The sequence below is a fragment of the Vanacampus margaritifer genome, chromosome 7 (genome assembly GCF_051991255.1).
Source record: "Vanacampus margaritifer isolate UIUO_Vmar chromosome 7, RoL_Vmar_1.0, whole genome shotgun sequence".
Taxonomy (NCBI): Eukaryota; Metazoa; Chordata; class Actinopteri; order Syngnathiformes; family Syngnathidae; genus Vanacampus; species Vanacampus margaritifer.
In genome coordinates this window covers 21341212-21365148 of record NC_135438.1, presented here as the reverse complement: position 1 = coordinate 21365148, position 23937 = coordinate 21341212, and the positions used below count along the sequence as shown (strand labels likewise).

Genomic DNA, 23937 nt, shown 5'->3' with positions numbered 1-23937 from the left:
GTGTGGTTGACAATGGGCGTAGAGAACCGGAATCCTCCTGAGCAACTCCCTATTGTACTACAGGTACGCACGCACACGCTTACACCTTGAAGCAATCAAAATAACAAGCATATTAAAAAAAGGAAGTATGCATATCTATATCTATCCTCCAGCTATATCATATATCATACATGTCCATGCATCCGTTATCTATCTACCTACTTTGTATCGATAGATATAGACGTACAGTATGTAGTCTACACGACCCTGTTCAAATGCCAGATTTGGTGAAATTGAGACTAAGGTAAATCATGTTAAAACTTTTTCCACCATTAACGTGACATATACTTTGAAAGGATGAAAGAATAAAAAAATGGGTTAATGTGGATGCGCAAGTGTACACACCCTCTTATAACTGGGGACGTGGCTGTGTTTATAATTCACGAATCACATTCTAAATCTTGCCTAATGAGAGCCAGCACATACCTGGCGATCTGCCACTATTTAAAGTGCCTCTGATTGATCCCAAATAAAGTTCAGTATGAGAGGGATTTCATTGTTCTAAGGTATCCATCGGGAAAAATTAGGGTAAACAGTAGAAAAGCATTTTCAAAGCATTACATGTACCATTGAACACAATGAAGGACAGTCATCATTAGTGGGGGAAATACGGCACAACAGTGATTACCAAGAACTGGACAAAAAGACTTGAAAATTGGTCAGGGAGCCTGTGTAGACTTGTTATATACTCTGAATAGCTATTATATATTATTTATTCTTACATATGTACTGTCAAGTTTTCTTGTTAGATTAATTATTAGATGTTAATCTGTCAAAAAAGCAGTCTACGACCTGAAAAATAATATAATCTATATTTAATGTTGCCATTTAAAAAAAAAAGTAAGAAATGCTGTATTTAGTATTTACAGTCAAATAGAAATATTAACCGTAAGTTTTCATCTGTTCTCTCAGAGCACTTTATTAATTAATTAAATAAATAATGCAAGTATAGCTCTCTAATATACAACATGATGAAACAGATGAAATCACCTTGCCGCAACCTAAAATTTTGTCCTATTTTCACAACTGAACAGACTGAATGATGATAGCAATATCAGGAAATTGATACTCAACATTGAGTTGTAATATGTTCTCAAAAGCAATGGTTACTGCAAAACTCAAACCCTTTTAAATTAAGCAAAACGTCATGTCATCTGTAAAAGAACTAAAGGGAAGTGTTTGCTTTTGTGTGTTTCTTTTTCTGTTCATCTGCCACACACCACAGCTTGCTGAGCCTTTCAGGTTAGGATGAGGCCATAAGTAACAAAGAAGAATTTGCAGCTGCCAGAATGCCATCACTTTCACAGATAGACCTAAGTCAGCCTTGGTGGAGATTGAGTTTAAACAGGCTCTATCCTTCCATTATGCTCGAGCAGCTGCTTTAGCTCATGACAATTGCATTTTGATTGAACTCGTATATCAGCGAGAGTTGTCCACTGAATGGAAAATTACCATTGTTGCAGTACTTTTCACACCATTACTGTACCTCTCTTGAAATCTCTCTTCTGAGCGGCCAATGTGTGCGACAAGAGCAGGCTAATTGTCTTCATTAGAGTCCAGTTACAAAGACTGACAAGACCAGAGTGTTATAGTTGTTCCCTATAGTTGTTACATATTTTAAAATCCCTTAATTAGGGTAGCAGAACCTTTATGGCTTGATTCAACTGTTGGATTCCTCTCTACCCATCCCACCGGCTTCTACAGCTGTTGTGTTGTATTATATCACAGCGCAGTGGCAGTGTGTTGCTGTCCGTGTTGAATGGTAATTTCCTGCTGACTAAGCCCTCTGTTAGCAGTTCTGCCAGGACTTGTTAAAGCTGTGGGAAAAGCCAGACTGATTGGGTGGAACTACATGGTTTGTGAAAGCTAATACAGAGGTGAGAGAGGATAGGAAACAGCTGGAGCAAGCCTTTAAGATTATGCAATGTTATGCAGCATACAACTGTAATCTTAAAATGATTTAAGCTTCATGCTAGAGCTCCATATATTATTTTCCTTTTAGGCACACCTGAATGATAAGGAGATGCCATTTAATATAATATATAATATTTGCTCCCTCGTTCCTCCCAATCACGCACCTCCAGGTTTCACTGTCATTGCTCACGTGAGCATTGAAGTCACCCAGTAGAAAAAAGGAGTCCAGCAATGACTCCAAAAGGGTGGGTACTCTGAACTGCTGTTTGGTGCATAGGCACAAACAACAGTCAGGACCAGTCCAACCCCTGGACTGGTACCAGAGCTCAAGCTATGTCTAGTCAAAACTTATTTTCCTCGCACCCCAGCTCCTTCCCTGCCAGAGAGGTGTAACATTCCACGTCCCTAGAGCTAGCTCTAGCAGCTGGGGATTAGACCACCAAGGTTCCCACCTTTGGTGGCTACCCCCTGCGGCGTCGGGCCAGACGTCGGCACGTCGTGTAGAAAAATGACGTAAATACACAACGCACCGACGCCGACTGTTACGTACCCTCAGCGCATGCGCGACAAGGCATTCCCCTCCATACCATCGGTGGCGGTAGTCATTATTCCTAAAGGCAATCGGAAACCTCTTTACGGGGGTGGGATATAAAAGTAAACACTGCATACCGTTTTCTCTCACTATGTCCTCCCATGTGAATGAAACCCTCCGACTTTTTGCACAGTATCGTATATAAAAGTAAATTCTACCTGCTCTATCCAGTCGCGTCCCCATGTCATGCCATAGTTTGGCTTTCATACCTTTGTCGGCATACCCTTTAACGATAATATCATACAATGCCGGTCTCTCTTGAACCAAAGAGACAGTCATCTTCACAATCTTCTGTCCAGAGAGACATTGTACGTTCAAATGCAGAGGGTACAGCAGGGTGACGATGCGCAAAATTAGCAGGGAAAAAATGGTCCAGGCTTTCCAGCAGTGCTGTCTATCTGCGTTCGTCACTTCCTCTCCTTGCCTCGTCCGCTGATTCGCTAGCTAACAGCCAATCACAGTGATCAAATGCCCCGACGCTGATTCAACATGTTGAATTTGCTGAAAACGCCCCCGACGTATTCCAACTCCGACTTTACGACAGTAATTTATACACTGATCAGATGGCGCATGCCGTCGGCTCAACGCTGTTCGACTCCCGACGTCGGATTGGTGTATCTAGGCCTTTAGTTTGTGTCTCACAGGACGTACACAAAACATGGTAATAGAAAGTGCTTATACTTGGCACACTGATTGCTAACAAGGATTATGGAAGTGAGGAAAGTGACATAAATAAAGGAGGTGATATAAATAAGAACACATGCATTTTCAAATAGGGACATTGATGCAGGGTTGTACCTTTAGCACAGCTTAAAAAAAAACCAGAATATTTTAAGTTTTGCCTGAAATGAGTTTATCTATACAAGGGTGTTTCATTATGTGATATTTCAAATTTGCAGATAACATTTTGAAAATAAATTGTCCTTATATATAATATAATATATATATAATATAATAATAATATAATATATTTCAGGATGAAAGAGAATAAAATGGGTGCTCTGTCATGCTTTACTAAGCGTGTACTGTGTACTTGGAGCTGTAGGTAACCCGGAAGAGGTCTTTCCCCACCTCCTTCTATACGTGTGCTCATCACGCTCACTAGATTCATGTCACGGAGTATGCTAATAATACATCTTGTGTTGGCGGTTTGTGTGCATGTGTGTGTGTGTGTGTGTGTGTGTGTGTGCGTGTGCACGAGTGGGTATATGCCTATGTTCCTCCATATGCTTGTTCCCACGCACACTGTGGGACAGTCACTCGGGAATGTTCAGTCCTCACACAACAAATTCTGTACACACACTATGCTCAATGCTACATGCTACAGAAGCAACACATATGTTTTAGTACAAATTGTTTTCTTTAATACAATTGTTTATAATCAATTTGGTGCAAGTGTTGTACATGTTGCCTGTGGTAATTTTTTTAAATTTTTGTATTCAAATGCTAATGTTATTCAAACGGGCACCCCTCATAAACAATCAGAGTAAGCAAGTGTGGCTTGGGGCCAACTTGGTAGTTATAGTGGTGAGTTTGCCATCTGTTTCCCTCCACTGCCTCTACCTCTCTGCTTCTTTTGCTATTTCTTATCCTTCTGTTGCTCAGGAAAAAGCACGGATGACCACTGACCTCTGTTTTCTATTAGGTCCTCCTGAGCCAAGTGCATCGACTTCGGGCTCTAGACCTTCTTGGATGTTTTCTGGACCTTGGACCCTGGGCTGTCAGTCTGGTGTGTTTATCATTTCTGCCTCTGTTGGTTTAATGAAATACAATGAATGTCCACTGTTTGAGTTGGAAGTTTTATATCAGGGTTATACTGACCAAAATTAGGTAGATGGTTCATGTGCGTTGGTACAATTGATGTAAAAATCTTAAAGACCCCTTTTCAAAAGCCTTTTTTTTGGGGGGGGGGGGTATAAAAATGGGATCAAGATGAATAATTTCTAAACATTTTCTCACTATTAATGTGACCTATTAGCAGTAGTTAAGACAATATTATTATTTTTCAAGGCTTGGAGTCCTGCAGGTTTTGGAGGTTTTCCTCTTCCAACACATGCTGATTCTAATCAACATGATCGTTATCAGGCTTTATGCAGAGCTTGCTGATGAGCTGATCATATATCAGCAGTGTTGGAGAAGGGAAACATCCAAAACCTGCAGGACTCCAGCCCTCGAGGACTGAGTTTGTTCACCCCTGAACTAAGATAATGTGTTCACACTTGTGTGCACAACCTCTTATAAGTGGGGACATATCTGTGAACATTCACATTTAAGCTCATGTAAAATGGGAGCCAACACACAGCTGCCACTATTTAATGTGCCTCTGATTAACGCCAAATAAAGTTCGTGTCCAAGTAGTTCATAATTCCCTCTACCTTGAGTAAGGCTACATGCATGCTATTCAGATTTTTTTGTTAAATCCGATCTTTTTACATAATCAATCAGATTGCAAAAAATTAATGCAACGCTCATGTGAATGGAATGCATCTGTGAAGTGACACACATGCGCACAAAACGCACCGTGGTCTGTTAAGGAAATAAATATGGCCCCTCGGGTAGGTCTCACATTGCAAAAACTGAAATCTTAAATGAGATATAATTTCTTAAATTTAACCTAAATTTGCTTATTTTGCTCTTACTAGTTATTTTTTACTTAAAATAAGATTTTCAGACAAGGTCATTCTGCTTATTTTAAGATACTTTTTACTTAATTAACTTATTTGAGCAAGCAGTCTTATCCTTGAGTATTAACAGCCAATTTTAAGAATATGAGGCTTAAAATGAGCATTTTCCACATTTTAAGATAAAGTTTGAAGTACCACTGATTGTCACTAACCAGCGTCAAAGGCCTTGAACTGGGGTTTCATTCGTTGAATTTTCTTATTTTAAGATTTTGCATAATCTAGTAATATGATAAATGGAAAAAATCTGAAAATAATTAAACAAAAGTGCATTATAGCACTTTATTGTAAGCATTTTTTTTTTTTATTGTAAAAATCAGTACGTGCTTTTTTTATATTTACTAAGCTAATATGTCCTCTTTCCAGTAAATATTGTACCTGCTCAGTGCTCTACTTGTAGAGTGTCTGTCCTCAGACTGGGAGGTTTTTGGTTCAGTCCCTGGCAGGGTCATACCAAATACAATCAAAATGGGACCCGTTACCTCCCTGCCTGACACTCAGTCTAAATTGGCCAAACATAAATGAGCACATGTGAATTTGAAGATAGTTATATATTACAGCTTGAAAAAAAAAATCAATATTACTTGGTTTTAGTGTAAAAATACTATGTTCAAGACCGCTGTGGTTGATAAGGGCCTAGAATTATTTTTCTAAATCTTGCAGGTAAATTTCCATGTTGGGGAAGCAGGTGTTTGGGTGGACATGGGACATAAACCTGAGTAGATCATGGTAGCTGGCCTTAAGCCTGCTCAAATGGATTGATGTGCCGCTGCAGCTGGCACTTCAAATCTGGTTTATCTTGACACTGTTTCTAATTGACTGTTTGGTTATACACTTTCGTTTTGCTGAATTCTAGGGGGAACTGTGTAATGACTGACAAGGGACATTCAACAGGGACCCCTACCTTTAAAGGATGGGTTTATGTTATGCATGTTTCCCGGTTTAAAGGGATTCGCTGACTCCTTGCTATGAAATACTGTCAGTTTTATTGTGGAGAGTAAATAGCCACTTTGTTATGTCTCTTTGTCTCGTTATCCACCACATCTCTACACTACCATATTTTTTTCCAGGCCAGTTTAATTCATTTTACCTTTAAAATAATGCCGTCTTCTGATTTTCATTTGTTAATTTTCAGTAAATATTTTCAGTAAATATTTACCAAATGACCTGTAATTACCTTTGCACTCCCCTTAAAAACTACTTGAACGGTGAGACCAAGTTCTTTATTTTTACTGCTGAATGCTGACATTTACAAGATCAACATTTTAGATTTTAATCTCATATGCAACTTAGAATATAGCTCTTTATTTGTCATGTCAGCATAAGTATTGCAACAAATTCTGCGTTCACAGTCCTGCATCATGATGCCTACAGGCAGGGCTGTAAATTAACTTTTTTGATGACCAGCCAACGTGGCTGGTGACTCTCCAAAGTTACTATCCATACACAATTTCCATCAGCCAATTTTTTTCCCAGTGAAAATTTTGAAGCCCCTAAACCTAAAATAACAACAGTATGTATATAGGAGCATGTTATGTGTTGTATTAAAGTAGCACTAAGGAACTTTTCAACCTTAATAAATTATTTTCAGAACTCTTCTGATGAAACATTGACTAAAATGTAGTTGAATGGTACCTTTGCCATGGCCTGAGGGGGTCGGTATAATATTTACTGTCACTAAGCAACTGAGGAGGCTGGTAGGAACACTGCCACACACAAAAAAAACTAGAAATGTGTTGACTGCTTTATGGCATACATCACTTCCCCCTATGCTCATTCGTTACCAAGGCGGAAGTCAATTTGAATGGCTACGCACGATTACTGTTTTCCTGGCAGAAGCTTCAAAAAGTTTTGTCTGAGGAGACAAAAAGAAAAAGGGAAGCACCCCGGATAAAAGGACAGTCAAGGATCACAACATGATCGAGTGAGTTCAAAAACGACACATTGCGCTTGTCCTGAGCGGGAATGTGGTCTTCCATCAGGCATAACATTACCACTTTTGTCCATATGGCGCCTCCATAATCAACGTAAACTGGAAGTTCCTCCGTGTTGCTTTAAATAAACTGATTCTGAAACATATAGCAAAGTTAATTTACTTACTCCCGCATCCAGCGCTCATTCATTCTGAATGGAGAGCTCAGTCTCATTCATGAAACTGGCAACCGCTCCGAGTCAACGGCATGTCTGAAGCCACCAAACCAGTCGACCCCGAGGCGGATCCCCGATGCAGGAGCCATCACCATGGACCGGGGAGGCGACGGGGATCCGCTGCGGCTCGAGCTCTCATTCAAATGAATGGGAACACACGATCGGGGCAGCGGTGTGTGCACTCACAAATATTTTCTTTACCACAATCATTAAAAACCCATCCACAAGCGTTGTTGAAAAACATTATTATTTTTATTGTATATACTGTATTTTTATGATTTTGGCACCTCTTGCCTCGCTCGCGTAAAGTAAGGTAACGGGCGTGTGCCACGGAGTTACTTGCTGCGTCAATGTCGGCCAATCAGATGACAGTGACGACACGGCCCCAGACGACCGGCACTGCAGAACCAGCTCCAAAATCTCCTCGGTGTTGAACCAGTCCGGTGGAAAAGCGGCATTGCATTACCAGCCAAATTGGCTAGTAAATATTTATGGCCACCCACCAAAATGAATTTTAACCTGCATTTGGCAGGTTGGCGGGTGTTAATTTAGAGCCCTTTTTTACAGGAGTTGCTGTTCATTGAACGCAAAACTTTGAGTGAGTGTTGGTGTGTTTCCAGGCCCTGTCTGTTGGAATATTCCCATACGTGTTGAAGCTGCTACAGAGCTCAGCCAGAGAACTGCGGCCACTGCTGGTTTTCATCTGGGCTAAAATTCTCGCCGTGGACAGTGTAAGTTCTCATACTTATGATTCTGATGCCTCATGAGTCTTGTCAGTCAGTATGTTTTTGGGGTTTTCAGCCCATCTGGTTTGTTTGTTGGAATATGGATGCGAGTCTTTCTTCAATTTTTGCATGACATCTATGTTCATTAGTGTTATCACAATATCAAAATGTTGACTTGGCACGATACCTGCATAAAGTACCTTATAAATACTTAAACCTTTGTAAAAACTTAAAAATGGCAACAAAATAAGTAAAAAGCAGTAGAATAATAACCGGTGATGACTTCAAATTCTTTCTATAATTATTTCTTTCAGTTAAAAAAAAATATGTATGCAAGGATAAATAATTAAAATACTTTTGATAAAATAAAAAATACATTTTGAACATTTTTAAGCACTTTAGAGCAATTTAAACAGCATTTTCTTTCTTTCTTTTTTCTTTCTTTCTTGTGTTTATTTCAGACAACATATCCCAATTGACATCAATAACAAAGACGTAAAAAAAATAACATATTAAATGTTAAAACAAGATGCCTGAAAGGGAGTGGGAATAAGAGAATTTATTTAACCCCACCTCTTTTTACACATTCAATGTAAAGCATAAAAGCATTCATCACTTCCGTCAAAAATGAACTTGCAACTTTTTATTTCAAAACTAATTATAACTTAACTAATTATAAATACAGTAATTTCTGGACTACAAGCCCATTACTTTTTTCACTTGCATTGGACCCTGCGGCTAATACAAAGGTGCGGCTTATCCATCAGATCACAATGGGGCGCACTATAAAGGAAGCGCAAGAGCGTCAGACACAGCAAAACAAACCAAGTGAGTCCAAATACAGTAGGAGAGACAGAATGAGAGCGAGAAAATTTGCGCCCTCATAGAGAAGAAAGATGCGGGAACTCGGTGTGGTAACATTAAAACACCTGCGGCTTACAGTTGGGTGCGGCTTATTTGTGTAACAAACTTGAGTATTTCCCAAATTTAGCCAGGTGCGCCTTGCAGTCTAGAAATTACTGTAAGCAAATCATTGACACAATATATCAGAAATACAAAAATATTCACACACGAGTATTGCCGCAGGTAAAGTATTGTTAATTGCATTACATCAGTACATTTTCGACCAACATTAGGAACAAAGGAAACAGTAAATGTATTGGTTAAGTGCATATCAACACTGGTAAGAGACAATACGTACCAACCATGGTAAGAATATGACAAACAAAAGTTGACACTAGGAAAACAGACTAAATCTGATGCTATAAAGGTATAAATCTGGAAAAATATATAGACATTGCTTTATTAGAATGTCTTGTGAATTATTTTAGTTATTTATAGTTAACAACATTTAACATTTTTGAAACATTTGTATCCAGGAATGTTCAATAGTTTTGGGCCACCAAAAGATTTGTTATTTTAGCATTGTTCTAATACAAGTTGATCATCAGCGTTTCGTGACCAAGTTCAATGCTTCTTTTGACACAAAGTTGAGCGGTGTCGCTGTATTTTATGTATTTATTTTGTATGAATAATAAGTTCTTAAAAATTATGGCACTGAATTATTTTTATCAGCTAAAAATTGCATTTCCTTATTGGTACCGCTATTTAGTTCAACACTAATATCCACCTAGAATTCGAACTGTAAATCATCCTCCTATTGGGAACTGACTGTTGGAGTAGGGTTATACTCTATATTATCTTTAAATGAACCAAATGAATTTCAGATCAACCATTTTTAGTGTGTGCTGTCTAATTGAATTGAGGAGACGTGCAGAGTTGTGGCAACTACAGAGAAATAAAGCTAATGAGCCACACAATGAAGCTATGGGAAAGAGTAGTTGAAGCTAGACTGAGGGCAGAAGTGAATATTTATGGTTTCATGTCAAAAAAGAGTACCACAGATGCAGTATTTTTTTTGAGGATGTTGATAAAGAAGTACAGAGAAGGTCAGAAGGAGTTGCATTGTGTCTTTGTAGATCTGGAGAAAGCTTACGACAGGGTGCCCAGAGAGGAACTGTGGTTTTGTATGAGAAAGTCTGGAGCAGCAGAGATGTTCAAGCGGTGCAGGACATGTATGAGGACTATAAGACAGTGGTGAGGTGTGCTGTAGGCGTGACGGAGAAGTTCACTGATTAAGTGAGACTACATCAGGGATCATCTCTGAGCCCCTTCTTGTTCGCTATGGTAATGGACAGGATGACAGAAGAGGTTAGACAGGAATCTCCATGGACTATGATGTTTGCTGATGACATTGTGATCTGTAGTGAGAGCACGGAACAGGTGGGGGAGAAGCTAGAGGCGTGGAGGTTTGCCCTGGAAAGGAGGGGAATGAAGGTTAGCCGTAGCAAGACGGAGTATCTGTGTGTGAATGGGAGGGACCCAAGTGGAAGAGTGAGGTTACAGGGAGAACAAACCAAGAAGGTGCAGGTGTTTAAGTATTTAGGGTCAACAGTCCAGAGCAATGGAGAGTGTGGAAAAGAAGTGAAGAAGCATGTGCAGGCAGGCTGGAACGGGTGGAGAAAAGTGTCAGCTGGGATGTGTGATAGAAGATTTTCAGCTAAAATGAAAGGAAAGGTTTGTAAAACTGTGGTGGGACCAGTGATGTTGTTTGGTCTGGAGACAGTGCCACTGAGGAAAAGACAGGAGGCAGAGCTGGAGGTGGCAGAAATTAAGATGCTGAGGTTCCCTTTGGGAGTGACCAGGATGGATAGAATCAGGAATGAGTACATCAGAGGGACAGCACATGTTAGAGGCTTTGGGGATAAAGTCAGAAAGGCCAGACTGAGATGGTTTGGACATGTCCAGAAAAGAGATACTGAATATATTGGCAGGAGGATGCTGAGTTTACAAATGCCAGGCAGGAGGTCTAAAGGAAGACCAAAGAGGAGGTTTATGGATGTAGTTAAAGAGGACATGAAGGTAGTTGGTGTGAGAGTAGAGGATGCAGCGGACAGGGTTAGATGGAGGCAACTGATTCGCTGTGACAACCCCTAAAGCGAAAAGTCGGAAGGAAAAGAAGAATAAGAAGTGTGTGCTGTCTAATTAAAGACCTGTAATTTCTTTGGAAATTGAAAATAATCACTGATGTTGTCATATTATTCTCTTGAATGATGTACAGGTATGTGTAACTGAGAGGCGCTAATTCAACATGTTTATTGTCTGAGTCTTAATGACGTAATGATAGTGAAAGACTGATCTGAGTATTCTGAATGGCATGAGTGCGATGACATAGAGCAAGGATGGACAGCACTTATGACTGGAATAGCCACTGTTGTTTTATCCATCCAAAGCTTAACCTCCTCCATTTTGCTTTCCCTTCTCCACATGTTTGAAGTCATGTCAAGCTGACCTGGTCAAAGACAACGGTCACAAGTACTTCCTCTCTGTGTTGGCTGACAGCTACATGCCGGTGAGTATTCTTGTCATTATGCATGGGCTCATGAGTAATCAGCGTGATTAATAGAGGGGTATTTAAATTGGTAACTTGCCAACACTGAAAATCACCACATTTCATCCAAACCCTTTGCAAATATCATCAATATATATATATTTATTTATTTTTATTTTTTTTACTCTCTAGGCTGAGCATCGGACCATGGCTGTCTTCATATTGGCTGTTATTGTAAACAGCTACAGCACAGGACAGGTATAAATGCATAATAGGCTTTGCTTGACATTGATACTGACACTTCAAAGTGGGCCCTTATGATCGAAAGTAAATGAAACTTGCCATGTAACTAATGTGATGTCACCAGCATCAGAGAATGTGCTGTATAAAGCACTGTTTATTTCTTGTAGGAATGACTCAGGTTGCTGAATGAGTATCCCACTATCAATGAAATGTATTTCTTATATTGCCTCATCATCCTCTAACTTGTGAAAGTACATTGACAGAAGCCATGTTATTAGCCATTTAGCCAGTATTTGTTCTTGGAAATGAACCAACAAAGTAGACAATGGTAAGATGATGTAGTTCTTACTTTCCACAAAGCAATCAAAGATCTACATAATACATACTAGGTTACAAATACCCCACCGTTAAACCCCTTTGCAGTCTGTCTTCTGTTTTCTGCAGTTGCTTTTCTGTCTAGTTGGAAATGTTATTTCACTCATTCATCTCCCTTATGACTCATTCTTTCATCAACTTGCAAAACTTCTCTTTGAGAACTTCCCGTATAAATGTGACAAATCAGAGAATATGAGCACATGCTAAGAAACACCAATTTTCCTCCTTATTCCTGTGTACTCAAAGCCCTTACCTCTCTCCCGGGCCTGTAAATAATAGATGATCTTCAGCATAACAGCAAGACTCTCTGCCTGCTTCATAGCTCCATTATTCATCTTTCTTACATTCAACAACTGTGCTCACAACCGCAGTGTCGCCATTGCTAACATGTCACTAATAACTCCCATCTAAATAGTCTGTTATAGGATTCAGCTGAGATGCACCATGACAGAACAACACATACATTATATTAGATACAATACAGGCCGAAAGTTTAAACTCACCTCATTCAATGAATCAATTGCTTTATTCTCATGACTATTAACATTGTAGATTATCACTGAATGCATCAAAACTAAGAATAAACACATGGCGTTATGTACTTAAAAAAAACAAAAAAAGGAAATAACTGAAAACATGTTTTAGATTCTAGTTTCTTCAAAATAGTCACCCCTTGCTCTGATTAATGCTTTGCACACTCTTGGCATTCTCACCTCTGGGAACTCCTTCAATACTGTTAGAAAACCATTTCAGGTGACTACTCTTGAAGCTCATCGAGGGAATGCCAAGAGTGCAAAAAAAAAATCATCAGAACAAAGAGTGACTATTTTCAAGAAACTCAAATATAAAACATGTTTTCAGTTCACTTTTTTTAAAGTACATAACTCCACATGTTCATTCATAATTTTGATGCCTTCAGTGACAATCTACAATGTAAATAGTCATGAAAATAAAGAAAATGCATTGCATGAGAAGGTGTGTCCAAACATTTGGCCTGTATTGGATATGAAAGTTGGACTTAGTGTGAGAAAATTGCTCAAAATGTTAATATTCTTATATAGGTCTCATATTATTCAACTTTTCAACATACTAAAATAGTTCTCAAATGTGTAAAAGATATGTCTGTAACAGGCATTTGTCAAAATTGACTTTGGATCTAATATTTGTGCTGTCCCTAAATTAGCCCAAAAAAAGGATCTGTTCAAAACAGCCTGTTTTAGGGGTGTGTCACTTTTATGTAAATAGCTGCACCAGGCCACCCCTAGACCACACCCTTCTCTCTCTCTCGAAGGGGCAGTGATTTCAGTCATGGTAGCCATGTGCTAATGTGAATGGAAACGACGGCCATGGGAGCAGAAGAAAAGAACAATACAGACATGTATTTTACACATTTGAGAACTATTTTAATATGTGGAAAAGTGGCATATCGTTTTACCATAAGAAAAAGTAGCATAACGTTACTACAAAGACTATGTTGTAGTAAAAAAAAATTTAATCCACTGTCTTCTCAAAGACTTGGACGAAGGAAGCAACCACTTTTTCCTGATCAATGTTTCCCCTCTCCACGAAGCATTTGCAAGCAGGGACAGAAAAAGAAAGGCGCAGACAGCTTCTCAAATTTCAGTGGGCGTGACAAACCTTTACCAGAGGTGGTGCCACTATCCCGAGGGGGCTGGGTCGAGTGCACTTCCGTGTCTTTTTGACGTCATTAAGTCACGGAAATTTAATCTGCCCTTTTGAAGCACACATTTTAGAAAGGAGGAGAAAGCTAAAGAAGTCATGGACGGATTTTTTTCATATCTGGTTGTATTGTAGACAGGCCGGGGATGCATATTATTGATAGAAAACCCCACTAAAGTGCATTTTCATACGATGGGACCTTTAACTCTTGTCACTCTTTTGTCAAGTTGCACTAAAGGCTGTACTGAATGAACTTGATGGAAACACTTGATGCACACTATTGGTGCAACGGATCACAAAGGTCACGGATCGGATCACGGATTTGAGTCACGGATCGGATTATTTGTCTGATCAGCAAAAAAAAAGATAAATAGTGCTTTATCTTCATTTATTTTGTAAAGGGATTTTTCCATTAAATAAAACAAAAAATCAATTCAAAATGTCAAATATAGCTGTGTAGTATTTTGTGTCTTCATTTCTTTTGTAAAACATCTTTTCCCATTAAATTAAAAAAAAAATCAATCAAAATGTCTCAATATAGCCGTTTAGGATTTAGGAACACAACTTTTAAGTGCAATATGAAGCAGAAACGTTCTTATTTTTACACGGTTCATGTGTAAAATAACAAAATATTAATGGCTTAAAGTTGTGTTCCTATAATCTAAACAGCTAAGTTTTACATTTTGAGTTGAATGTTTTTCTTTTTTAATGGGCAAAAGTTTCTTATAAAATAAATGAAGATAAAGTTCTATTAATCTTCTTTTTTTTTTTAACAATGATAAAACCTCAACGTTCAATTTAAGGCACATTCCCCTCCTTTAAGCATGGAGAGTGAATTACAAAGTAGCCTTGGTCCAGAATATTGAAAAGGAATACAAGTCAGGTACCAGCTGTCAAACTTACTTACCAGCCGGCAGCCAGACATTCGTTGGTCAGGCTAACAGGTAGCCGCTAGCCACTTATGTCTGAGACTTCTGCCATATCATACAATGACGATATAATTTATTAGCGTTTTCTTAATGTCCTAAATTAGCGATTGAACATGCATTCGGGTTAGCGTTGTGTTGATGTTTGTTGCAACTACAATGTCAATCAACTACGATAAAGAAACATCTAAAAGGGAAGTCAAGTTAGCCATCACGCCACAACGTGGGCCAACTTCAAAGTAAAAGTGTACTAAGGCATTTACATTGCCATCAATGTATTACTGTATTTGGTCAACTTTATTTTGAAGTTAGGCTTAGCGTGTTACGTCGAGTATGTTTCAGGCCCCGTCCACACTAAAGCCAGTTTCAATGTATCCTCATTTAGTCCGTTCGTCCACACGATGGCGCGGTTTCGGAGCTTGAAAGCCGTATGCGTCCGTCTGGACATCATATGTAGGATAGTCCTCCAGTGATAACGTAATGGTCGCACTCTCGCAGATATGTGACATATGTGCCAATTCTCGCGTGTCGCAGTCTGCCAACAACTATGGTGGATAGCCGTGTCGTAGTCGTTTTGCGCAGCCCCCTTAGCTTGCTTATGCTTTTGCTACAAAATATTTTGCTTCTTTATTCCTACGTTCAACATGCGGTGTTGTACTTGAATCACCCACCATTGTCACTTCTCCTGTGTTCGTCTTTTTCATGTTGTTTCGATATATGCAAAGCCGTGTTCTGTAGATTGCAATAAAGTTAGGGGAAAAAACAGTTTGTCTTTTTCGCTGATTCTTCTTCTACGCTTTCGGTTAACTCCCTATGGCTGCGCTACAGCGCCACTCCAGACCTGGCATATACATTACAGCCGTTAAACGTCCTCAGCGTCTTGTTTTGGACACACGCAAGTCTGGAAATGCTTCTGTGTGTACGAGATTTGTTTGCGGAACGAAGCCGGTTTTGCTTCAGTCTGGACGGGGCCTTAGCTTCCACACGTCAGAATGGTATCAACTGTGAATGGGCACTTTGTTTTTGTTTGTTTTTCCCCCTCCAACCAATCCGCGGATCAGGCGTGATCCGAACCGTGGGGCCTGATCCGAACTGAACAGGGATCAATGATGATCCGTTGTACCACCAATGCACACCTACTTGGGACTTTCATGGATGTGATGGTACACAGTTTTTATTATTGTAAAAGGAGAAATATTTACAAAAAAAATAGATTTCCAATGTCAATCATCAGAGAAGACAATTATGAGAATGAATAATGACTTGAATACAAAAATCCTACAGGAAGCAGAACAGAGCAGTAATTATTATTGCGGTTTACATTAAGTCTCTTAATCCACCCTGTGACTGGCATTGTTTATGAAAAAAAACAGACATATAACAGGAGACATGATGTAACGATTTTTTAAAGTACTGTGGTGGGATGAGAGAAAAAAGCTTTTCGTCTTACTTCAGATGGCCTTACAGTTCCCAAGCACCAATTAACCTTTGTTCACAATAAAAGAGGTTCTGCTTGGTTCAAGTGAATAAATGCTCTTGGTGCAAAGCTCATCAACCTTTTGCCTGCGAGACATACTGAGGTTGTAGGTTAGTGGTGACTTACCGACTAATGAGTTGAACGAGTCCAATCTTGGAATTCTATGTGCTGTTTAGGATTCACCCAGCCAGCGAAAGTCTTATACTATAATCAGCCTTGATCCTTCCCTCCACCCTCCTCTCATCAGGAGGCCTGTCTGCAGGGCAACCTAATAGCAAACTGCCTGGAGCAGCTTTCGGACCCCCACCCACTACTTCGCCAGTGGGTAGCCATATGCCTGGGTCGCATCTGGCAGAACTTTGACCCGGCCCGCTGGTGTGGAGTTCGTGATAGTGCACACGAGAAGCTCTACATCTTGTTGTCTGATCCAATCCCTGAGGTGAGAGATTGATCCTGCTACACTCACACAGTTTAAACATTTTAGAAGTTGGCAAGTTAAAAGTTTCACAATATTAAGTCTTATATTACAATTTTCATTTGGTTGATTAAAGTTTTTTGGGCTATCACAATAGACCAACTATTCAACTATGTCCTCTTTAAATGTGGAAGTTGGATTGATGTGCAATTCTTCAATAAACATTTGAAACAAAACGGCTCATTTGCCGCAATAAATTGTAGTGGTGGTGGGTGGCGGCTGAGTGGGACCTTCTGCTTACAGGGTGAGCGCGCTAACCACTACACCATTCATTCAGTTAGATTCAAATATGCAGAAATTCTAATTCTAACCCTAACTCTTAGTTTACACAAGTGCCACACTTTTTGGAACAAATTAAGACAGCCAATTGTCATTGCACTTCATTGCAAATGTGATAATTGATTGCTTTGAATTCATTTGGACAGAACGTTTACTGACAAAGCGTGGGCGTGTGTTTAGTACGCATAGACAGTGCAGGGGTCGGTCCGCACCTGATGATGTCATAAAGTGAGCACCGCTCGTTTTCTCGGGTTGGGAGGGGCGAATGGAGGAAAACACCACTTCAGTGATGTTTTTGGTGAGGAATTAGCATTTTAACATGGCTAAAAGCTCTAAAAAGTTGATTTTTCAGGTTACTGTCCCTTTAAATTATACTGGTCATTTTATTTGGGTCATTTTATAGACATTTTGAAAATCATTTAATTTTACTGACTAATAGTGAATACTTGAATTATTGATAGTTGTTGTCATGTAGTTATCATTAAAATGTGTTACATGAATTGGTGTTAGTTTCAACAGTCCACGAGGCCATGCAAAGTATTAGTGTGTTGATTGTGGAAAATGGCAGCAGCTGGATTACATAGTGTGAGATTTTAAAACCCAAAACTGTCAGTGACAATATGACAGTCTCTTTACAGCACATAAGACTTAATGAACAAAATGAGCCTGAAAGTTTTGTCTCCTGATTAGGCAAATATTAACCTTTAACAAAGTGATTTAAAGGCTAAAGCATCTACTCTTGATCACAAATATACATTTTCATCTGTGAAATGTCTAGAAGAACAGGTAAATTAAAAGAAATATGCAGCTAAACGGATGGTAAGATCTTTTATCATGCATGAGTGATAGTGAGCAAAGAAAAAGGTTGTCAAAAGTAAATTTCCAGACTTAAACCCTATATAGACTGCATTTTACTCCACTTTAATACTCTTATGAATAGTATTTAAGTTTGTATTCCTGCAATTATCTTTTTTTAATGGCCTTCAAAACTAGATGAAAATGAACCTGTGGACATTAAGGTTTTCATAAAATGTTGTCTTGTTCCGACATCTCTAACCTTTTCATACAAGACTTGGTGAGTCTGAAAATGAAGAAAATGCTGATTTTAATGACTAGTAAGTTTTAGGCACTTTGGAAGGTCATTATTTTGGGTAGAGCAGAGGGCTAGCAAGAAAGAGAGTGTGTGTGTCCTGAAATTCACCTAGGCACCTCTGCCTTTGTTAAAATGCACAAGCACAGAGCACCGAACAACTTACATGCAACTGTTTCAAGCAATATTTTCAGCCCCCAGGTACTAAAAACTGCTGTGACCAGACACCTCAGTCTTATAATTGTTAGAACACCTTGTCTTAAACACATTGCTATTGAGCATATTGTACTCAAAGGTTTTATGAAGACTAAACTAAAAGAGGATAACAAAACAAATAAAACATAGTAAAACCTCCAAATTTGGAGTCACAAAGTATTTCTTCCTAAGCAGAATACAATTATGTATTTTGTACATATTCTTTTCTTCTTTTTTCTTTTTAAACAGATGTCTAGGGTGTCTTAAAAAAAAGAAAATAAACATCTGTGGGCTGCATCATTAACTGAAAACTTGTCTATTTTTTAAGCAGGTAATGATGTACACTTGTGCTTGAAAGTTGGCATACGCTTGGGTGTGTAAACACCCAAATAAGCACAACTGTAAATGTACAAAAGCTAAATGGCATTCCGTGCGCTCATTATTTTACATACCCATAGGGTATGTAACTTTCAAGCACAACAGTATCAAGAGACCTTTCGTTACCATAACAAACCATTTAGTCGAATAAAAAAAAAATTGTGATGACATTTTTGGCAGTCTGTGGTCTCATTCCCAGCAAATGCCATCCACAGAACAATAAATTTGGGTAAAGCATCCAATAAAGAGAGAAAGAGAAAATAATTAGGTACATTCATTAAAATTGTCACCCATAAATATTATTCTCCAACATTTTTATAGTAATATAATGGAAGTAAAGTTCAACTACTATAATTGGATATAAAATTTTGAATTAAAAAAAAAAAAGTATTTTGGTCTTCAGGCACTGAACCATTGCCTTAAAATACTTTGACGTTTGGAAAGTTTACACAATAGATAATATATTGTGGCAATCTCGCAAAGCTAATCAAAGAGAGTCTGAGTTGAAGGCTGTCAATCAATAATTATGTTGCTCTAGGTGAGATGTGCAGCTGTCTTTGCTCTTGGTACGTTTGTGGGAAACTCTGCTGAGAGGACGGACCACTCCACCACCATCGACCACAATGTGGCCATGATGCTTGCCCAACTCATCAACGATGGAAGCCCTATAGTCCGCAAGGTCACTCTATACACACACACACACACACACACACACACACACACACACACACACAATCTTGATTGCATCTGACTTCAAAAATATGATTAAAATCTATTTCAAACACAGATTGGACCTAGAAATATTGTAATGCAGAATATTCAAATCCCTAAGTACATACTGTACATACTGTTCATGGACATAAAGTATACTGCATACATCTGTATCACCATTAAGAGCTAACATATTTAATCAAAAATGAATTAAAAAGAACTGATACTCAATGGAATTATATCAAAGAGCTCTAAAATAATTGCAAATGGCTGAGAATTGGCAGTTGAAATTAGAAAATGTTATGAAAATATAATGGCAGTTGGTTACATTTCCACTGCATCTTTAAACCAAGAGCACCATCTAGAGGAGTAATAGAGGAGAAATATCTCAAGTGGTTCATGAGGCTTCATTTTTCCATCACTACTTATCACCTACGACGGAACTTATTTCAATTCTGTATTTCCTAGCGTCTGGCTCAATTCACTGCATTTTGACAATTTTCTGTTGCTGTGCTCTCCCAAAACAGTTTTTCGGCTCGCTGTCCCAAGTTTTAAACGCAATGTTATGCAAGATGGATACATTAATGCAATTGCCTCACACTTGGACAAGCTAAATCAAATGAAGGTAGTTGGTGCAAGAGCAGCGGATGCAGAGGACAGTTTTAGATGGAGGAAACTGATTCGCTGTGGCGTCTCCTGAAGAGAAAAGTCGAAAGGAAAAGAAGTGCCTGATTATAAAAATCATTATGTTTAAACTGTGTGTACTTTTATATAGTGTATTTTTGTATTTATTGTTTGCAGGAGTTGGTGGTAGCATTAAGTCACCTGGTCGTCCAGTACGAAAGCAACTTCTGTACCGTTGCCCTTCAGTTCATAGAGGAGGAGAAAAATTATACAGTGCCGTCACCAGCCAACACTTCAGGTACACCATTCAAGTCCATTTTTGACACATTCAAACAGACTGGCTATACAGTGAACATCCTCATACTCACGTGGGGTCTACTGCAACCTACAACTGTATTGTCAATGGAACAAAAATTGACAGTTTGTTTTTTAATTTATGGTTGTCGTTGCAAATTTGCTTTGGTTTGCTGTTCGTTGCTGTAGGTTTGTTTAGTCCAGAAATTTCGAGTTGGGGTGCTCTTCTCTTAAAACCTTTTCAAAGTGTTTTGTTCTATAAGCACCACAACATGGGGTGCATAAGAAACATGCCGTTGTTGTGTTATCACGATCTTGTTTTGAACGCTTGGATTTCAGGGTGTACTCCGCCTACTACCCGTAGACATCTGGGATTGGCTCCAGCACTAGATAAGGGGTTCAGAAAATGGAAGGATTGATTTGTCCTGTCAGGAATAACTTTATTAGCCTGCCAAGCCACACCCACTCTCTTGAACTTAAGTCGGAAAAGCTGCCATTGACCATTACACGACCCGGCCCGAAGCGGCCGGTGATATCAAATTAGTTTATTTGCTGTGACATACTCTTTGTGAGCAACGTCCTTCTTCGGCGGCGGAAGTCTATCACACAAATCATGACGTTTTTACCGCAAGGACAACCTAAGTCATTCATTACTTTCTCACTGATGTAGCCACGTTGAATTTACTCCGTATCCGCCCAATTTCATATGTGCATCCGTGTGGTTACTACTCTTCCACACAAGTCCCGACGAAATGCCCATCTGCTATTCAGTAATCAAATAAGCAAACGTGTTACTATAGCCATCACTGTATTTAGTTGTTGAATAACACAAACACAGTATAAACAATTCACATGAAACACACCATTAAAATAGCTAGCCGAAACTAGTAACTAGCATAAACTGATGTGACATCACACACACAAGCATACATGTATGCTATGATGTACAACAAACACCTGAGACAGGCATTTTAAGTAATTAAACTTACCTTTTGGCATCTACACACAATAAGAAATGTGTGGGAATACAGGCAATCTGTAGCTGTGAAATTGTATGCCATGAGCGAACACAAAACACAAGTTCACACAGTCCTACTACTACTAACACTACCTCACTCGCGTTTGCACTAGACTCGAGGTGTATTCAATGACCGCACACAGTGTAGAAAATCTCAAACATAGACAGAAAACTCAATCAATGAGTCAACGGCAACAACTGCTAATAGTTCAACAATGTGGACTTCCTGACAGAGAGGTTGGTCCGTTTGTCAATTAGTGTCAATTATACTACGGACAAAAACCCACTTTCATCATTTGCTTAGTCTATCATTTTTAAAAGGTTGTCGTCATTCGTCATCAAAATGGGAGTCTGTCAGTACTGACGGAATGCTGACCTCAAATACCACAACAATAGTAAACAATGTTAAAGGAATACCCCTCTTACAGTCTTAGTCAAAACTGAGCATTATCTTTTTATTGGCATCATTTTTCATTCAATGTCTGTTTAACATAAATTTATGGGTAAATGTGCAGGTGGTCTTTTTGCTGTAGCATTCAGTGTATATATAATTAAGACATAATTGCTTAGCGCATGCTGATTGATTAGATTTAAGGTAGGCTCCGCATACTTTAAATTGTAAACGACAAGGCAGCCAATGATCTTGTCATGTTCCGTACTCCTGTTGAGAACTTGTAGTCAGTGGAGTTTCAGCAAGTGTACAAAATAGCCATCCTAAAAATATACAATACCTGTTAATGCCATACCACAGATGACCTGTGTTGACTGTCATCACTCACTTTAATAGTCGTCTTCTAAGAGGCGGCTGTAAAGCAGGAAGCTGTTGTACATTGTGCTTCTTTACCAGAGAATACAAGACATATACTGGTACAATACATACAGTAACATTTAATACGTCTTTAGTCCCATCACAAAGTCTGACTGACCATGCAGGGAGATGTTTCCTCGTTTCATTCAGCATTATCTTTTTTTGGGTAAGAGTGTGTACACGGACCACAAAGAAAGAAAAATGACTTGGAGCAATACTAAAGTAACACACAAATCTGATTCCCTTAAAAAAAGGTTCAAGCTAATTAAGTATCAAAATGATGACATACCCAAAGTAGGCTACCATATTGGCCATTTTTGTGCAGCACACGCCACACGGCACTGTCCATTTTGGATTTGTTTCCTGTTCTATTGTGCTATAAAAATGCCATATGGCGTCATCAACTATTGCCATCATTTAGATGGCACTTCTAACCATCTCAGGTTTCATATTCTTCTTTCGAGAAAGGTGGGAAAAAAAGACATTTATTGCTGAAGTGACTGACGCAGCCAACAAGTGCACGGTACACAGCGTGTGTACCCGTCCCATTACAGTGGCATATATACAAAAACCGTGATGGATTGTCACCAACATTTATGTTAACACGCACAGACATGCTAATGATAGTCTGAATATATTCAAACAAAACTCGCAATATTTTTTTTCAATTTCATTTTGAACATGTGTATAAAGAAAAAAACAGACTGATTACAAAACTTCATGTGCAAAGACAAAATATACAAAACATATAAAACAGCAAACACAACATTAAAGCAATTAAAGCAACAAAAAAAATTCACAGTGTTTCACCCAAACATGAGCTACACATTTACACATACATGTTCGAAAAGGGGTAGGAAGAAGCATAAACTTATCAGGTCATACCCTTTTTAACATACGTTACACAATAAATAGTAGGTATATATAGTAAACAAACAAAAAAATGCTAGTATACATATATATTGATTATTAATAACAAAGGTTATTATAGTAATTATTAATAGTGGACACATTGAACAGTGTGCCTTGTGCATATATTGTCATACATATACTGTACATATATTATATACATACAGTATATTCTATTCACGTCTTAAAGATGGCTCTCCCAGTTGCTTCAGACACAAAACATTACGCCACTTTTATGTCCAAAAAACTTGACTTACGGTCACCTTTAAGAGTAAACGTGTAGACACGTGCTAATCGTAGTCTGAAAATATGAGAACAAAACTGAATTTTTTGCATTATATTAACGTCGTAACCAAAAATGGAAATGCTTCCGGCGTTAAAATAATCCAAAATATTGTGAGTTTCATTCTAATATTTTCAGACTATGATTATCACGTCTGCACCTGTCAACATAAATTTTGAGGATGTATTCCACCGTAATGGACCGGTTACACACCGCCGTACAGTGCACTTATTGGCCGTGTTGGTTAGTCACGTATGTAAATGATAAATAATAATAATAAATGCCTTTTTCTGTCCTTTCACAAAGGAAGAATATGCAACCTGAAACTTATGGCAATACCTGACGCCTCCAAATGGCATTTTTATAGCACATTAGACCAGGAAATCTGCCCAGAATCGACAGAGCTGTGTTAGCATGCAACACGTCACAGCCATGACGTGGACTGCACAAAAATGCCCATACAGGATATGTCATCATTTTAAAACAGAATCAGCTCAAACCTTTTTTTCAGGGATCAGATATCATTGATATTTACACTTTTGTTCATACACACTGCCTCATAGAATGAAGGAAAATGAATTTTGACTTGTGTGTTGCCTTCAGCCAATTGTGCATTATCCACAATATCTGTGAAGATCATCTGCCAGGGCTTTTCACGTCTCAAAAATTTTCCTCTAGCATT

At 38.7% G+C, this 23937-nt stretch overlaps 1 protein-coding gene across 3 annotated transcripts in view; it reads left to right on the top strand.

Moving 5' to 3' along the window:
• The window catches only part of rptor (regulatory associated protein of MTOR, complex 1), a 188282-nt gene that overhangs the window by 102679 nt on the left and 61666 nt on the right, over positions 1-23937 (top strand). For all 3 annotated transcript variants that reach the window (XM_077571008.1, XM_077571009.1, XM_077571006.1), the window contains exons 12-19: positions 1-63; positions 4191-4274; positions 7995-8105; positions 11437-11511; positions 11683-11748; positions 16439-16630; positions 19147-19287; positions 20121-20241. The exon at positions 1-63 is cut by the window's left edge and continues 39 nt beyond it. In XM_077571008.1, coding sequence (XP_077427134.1) covers positions 1-63; positions 4191-4274; positions 7995-8105; positions 11437-11511; positions 11683-11748; positions 16439-16630; positions 19147-19287; positions 20121-20241 — 853 coding nt within the window. The remainder of the gene's footprint in view (positions 64-4190; positions 4275-7994; positions 8106-11436; positions 11512-11682; positions 11749-16438; positions 16631-19146; positions 19288-20120; positions 20242-23937) is intronic.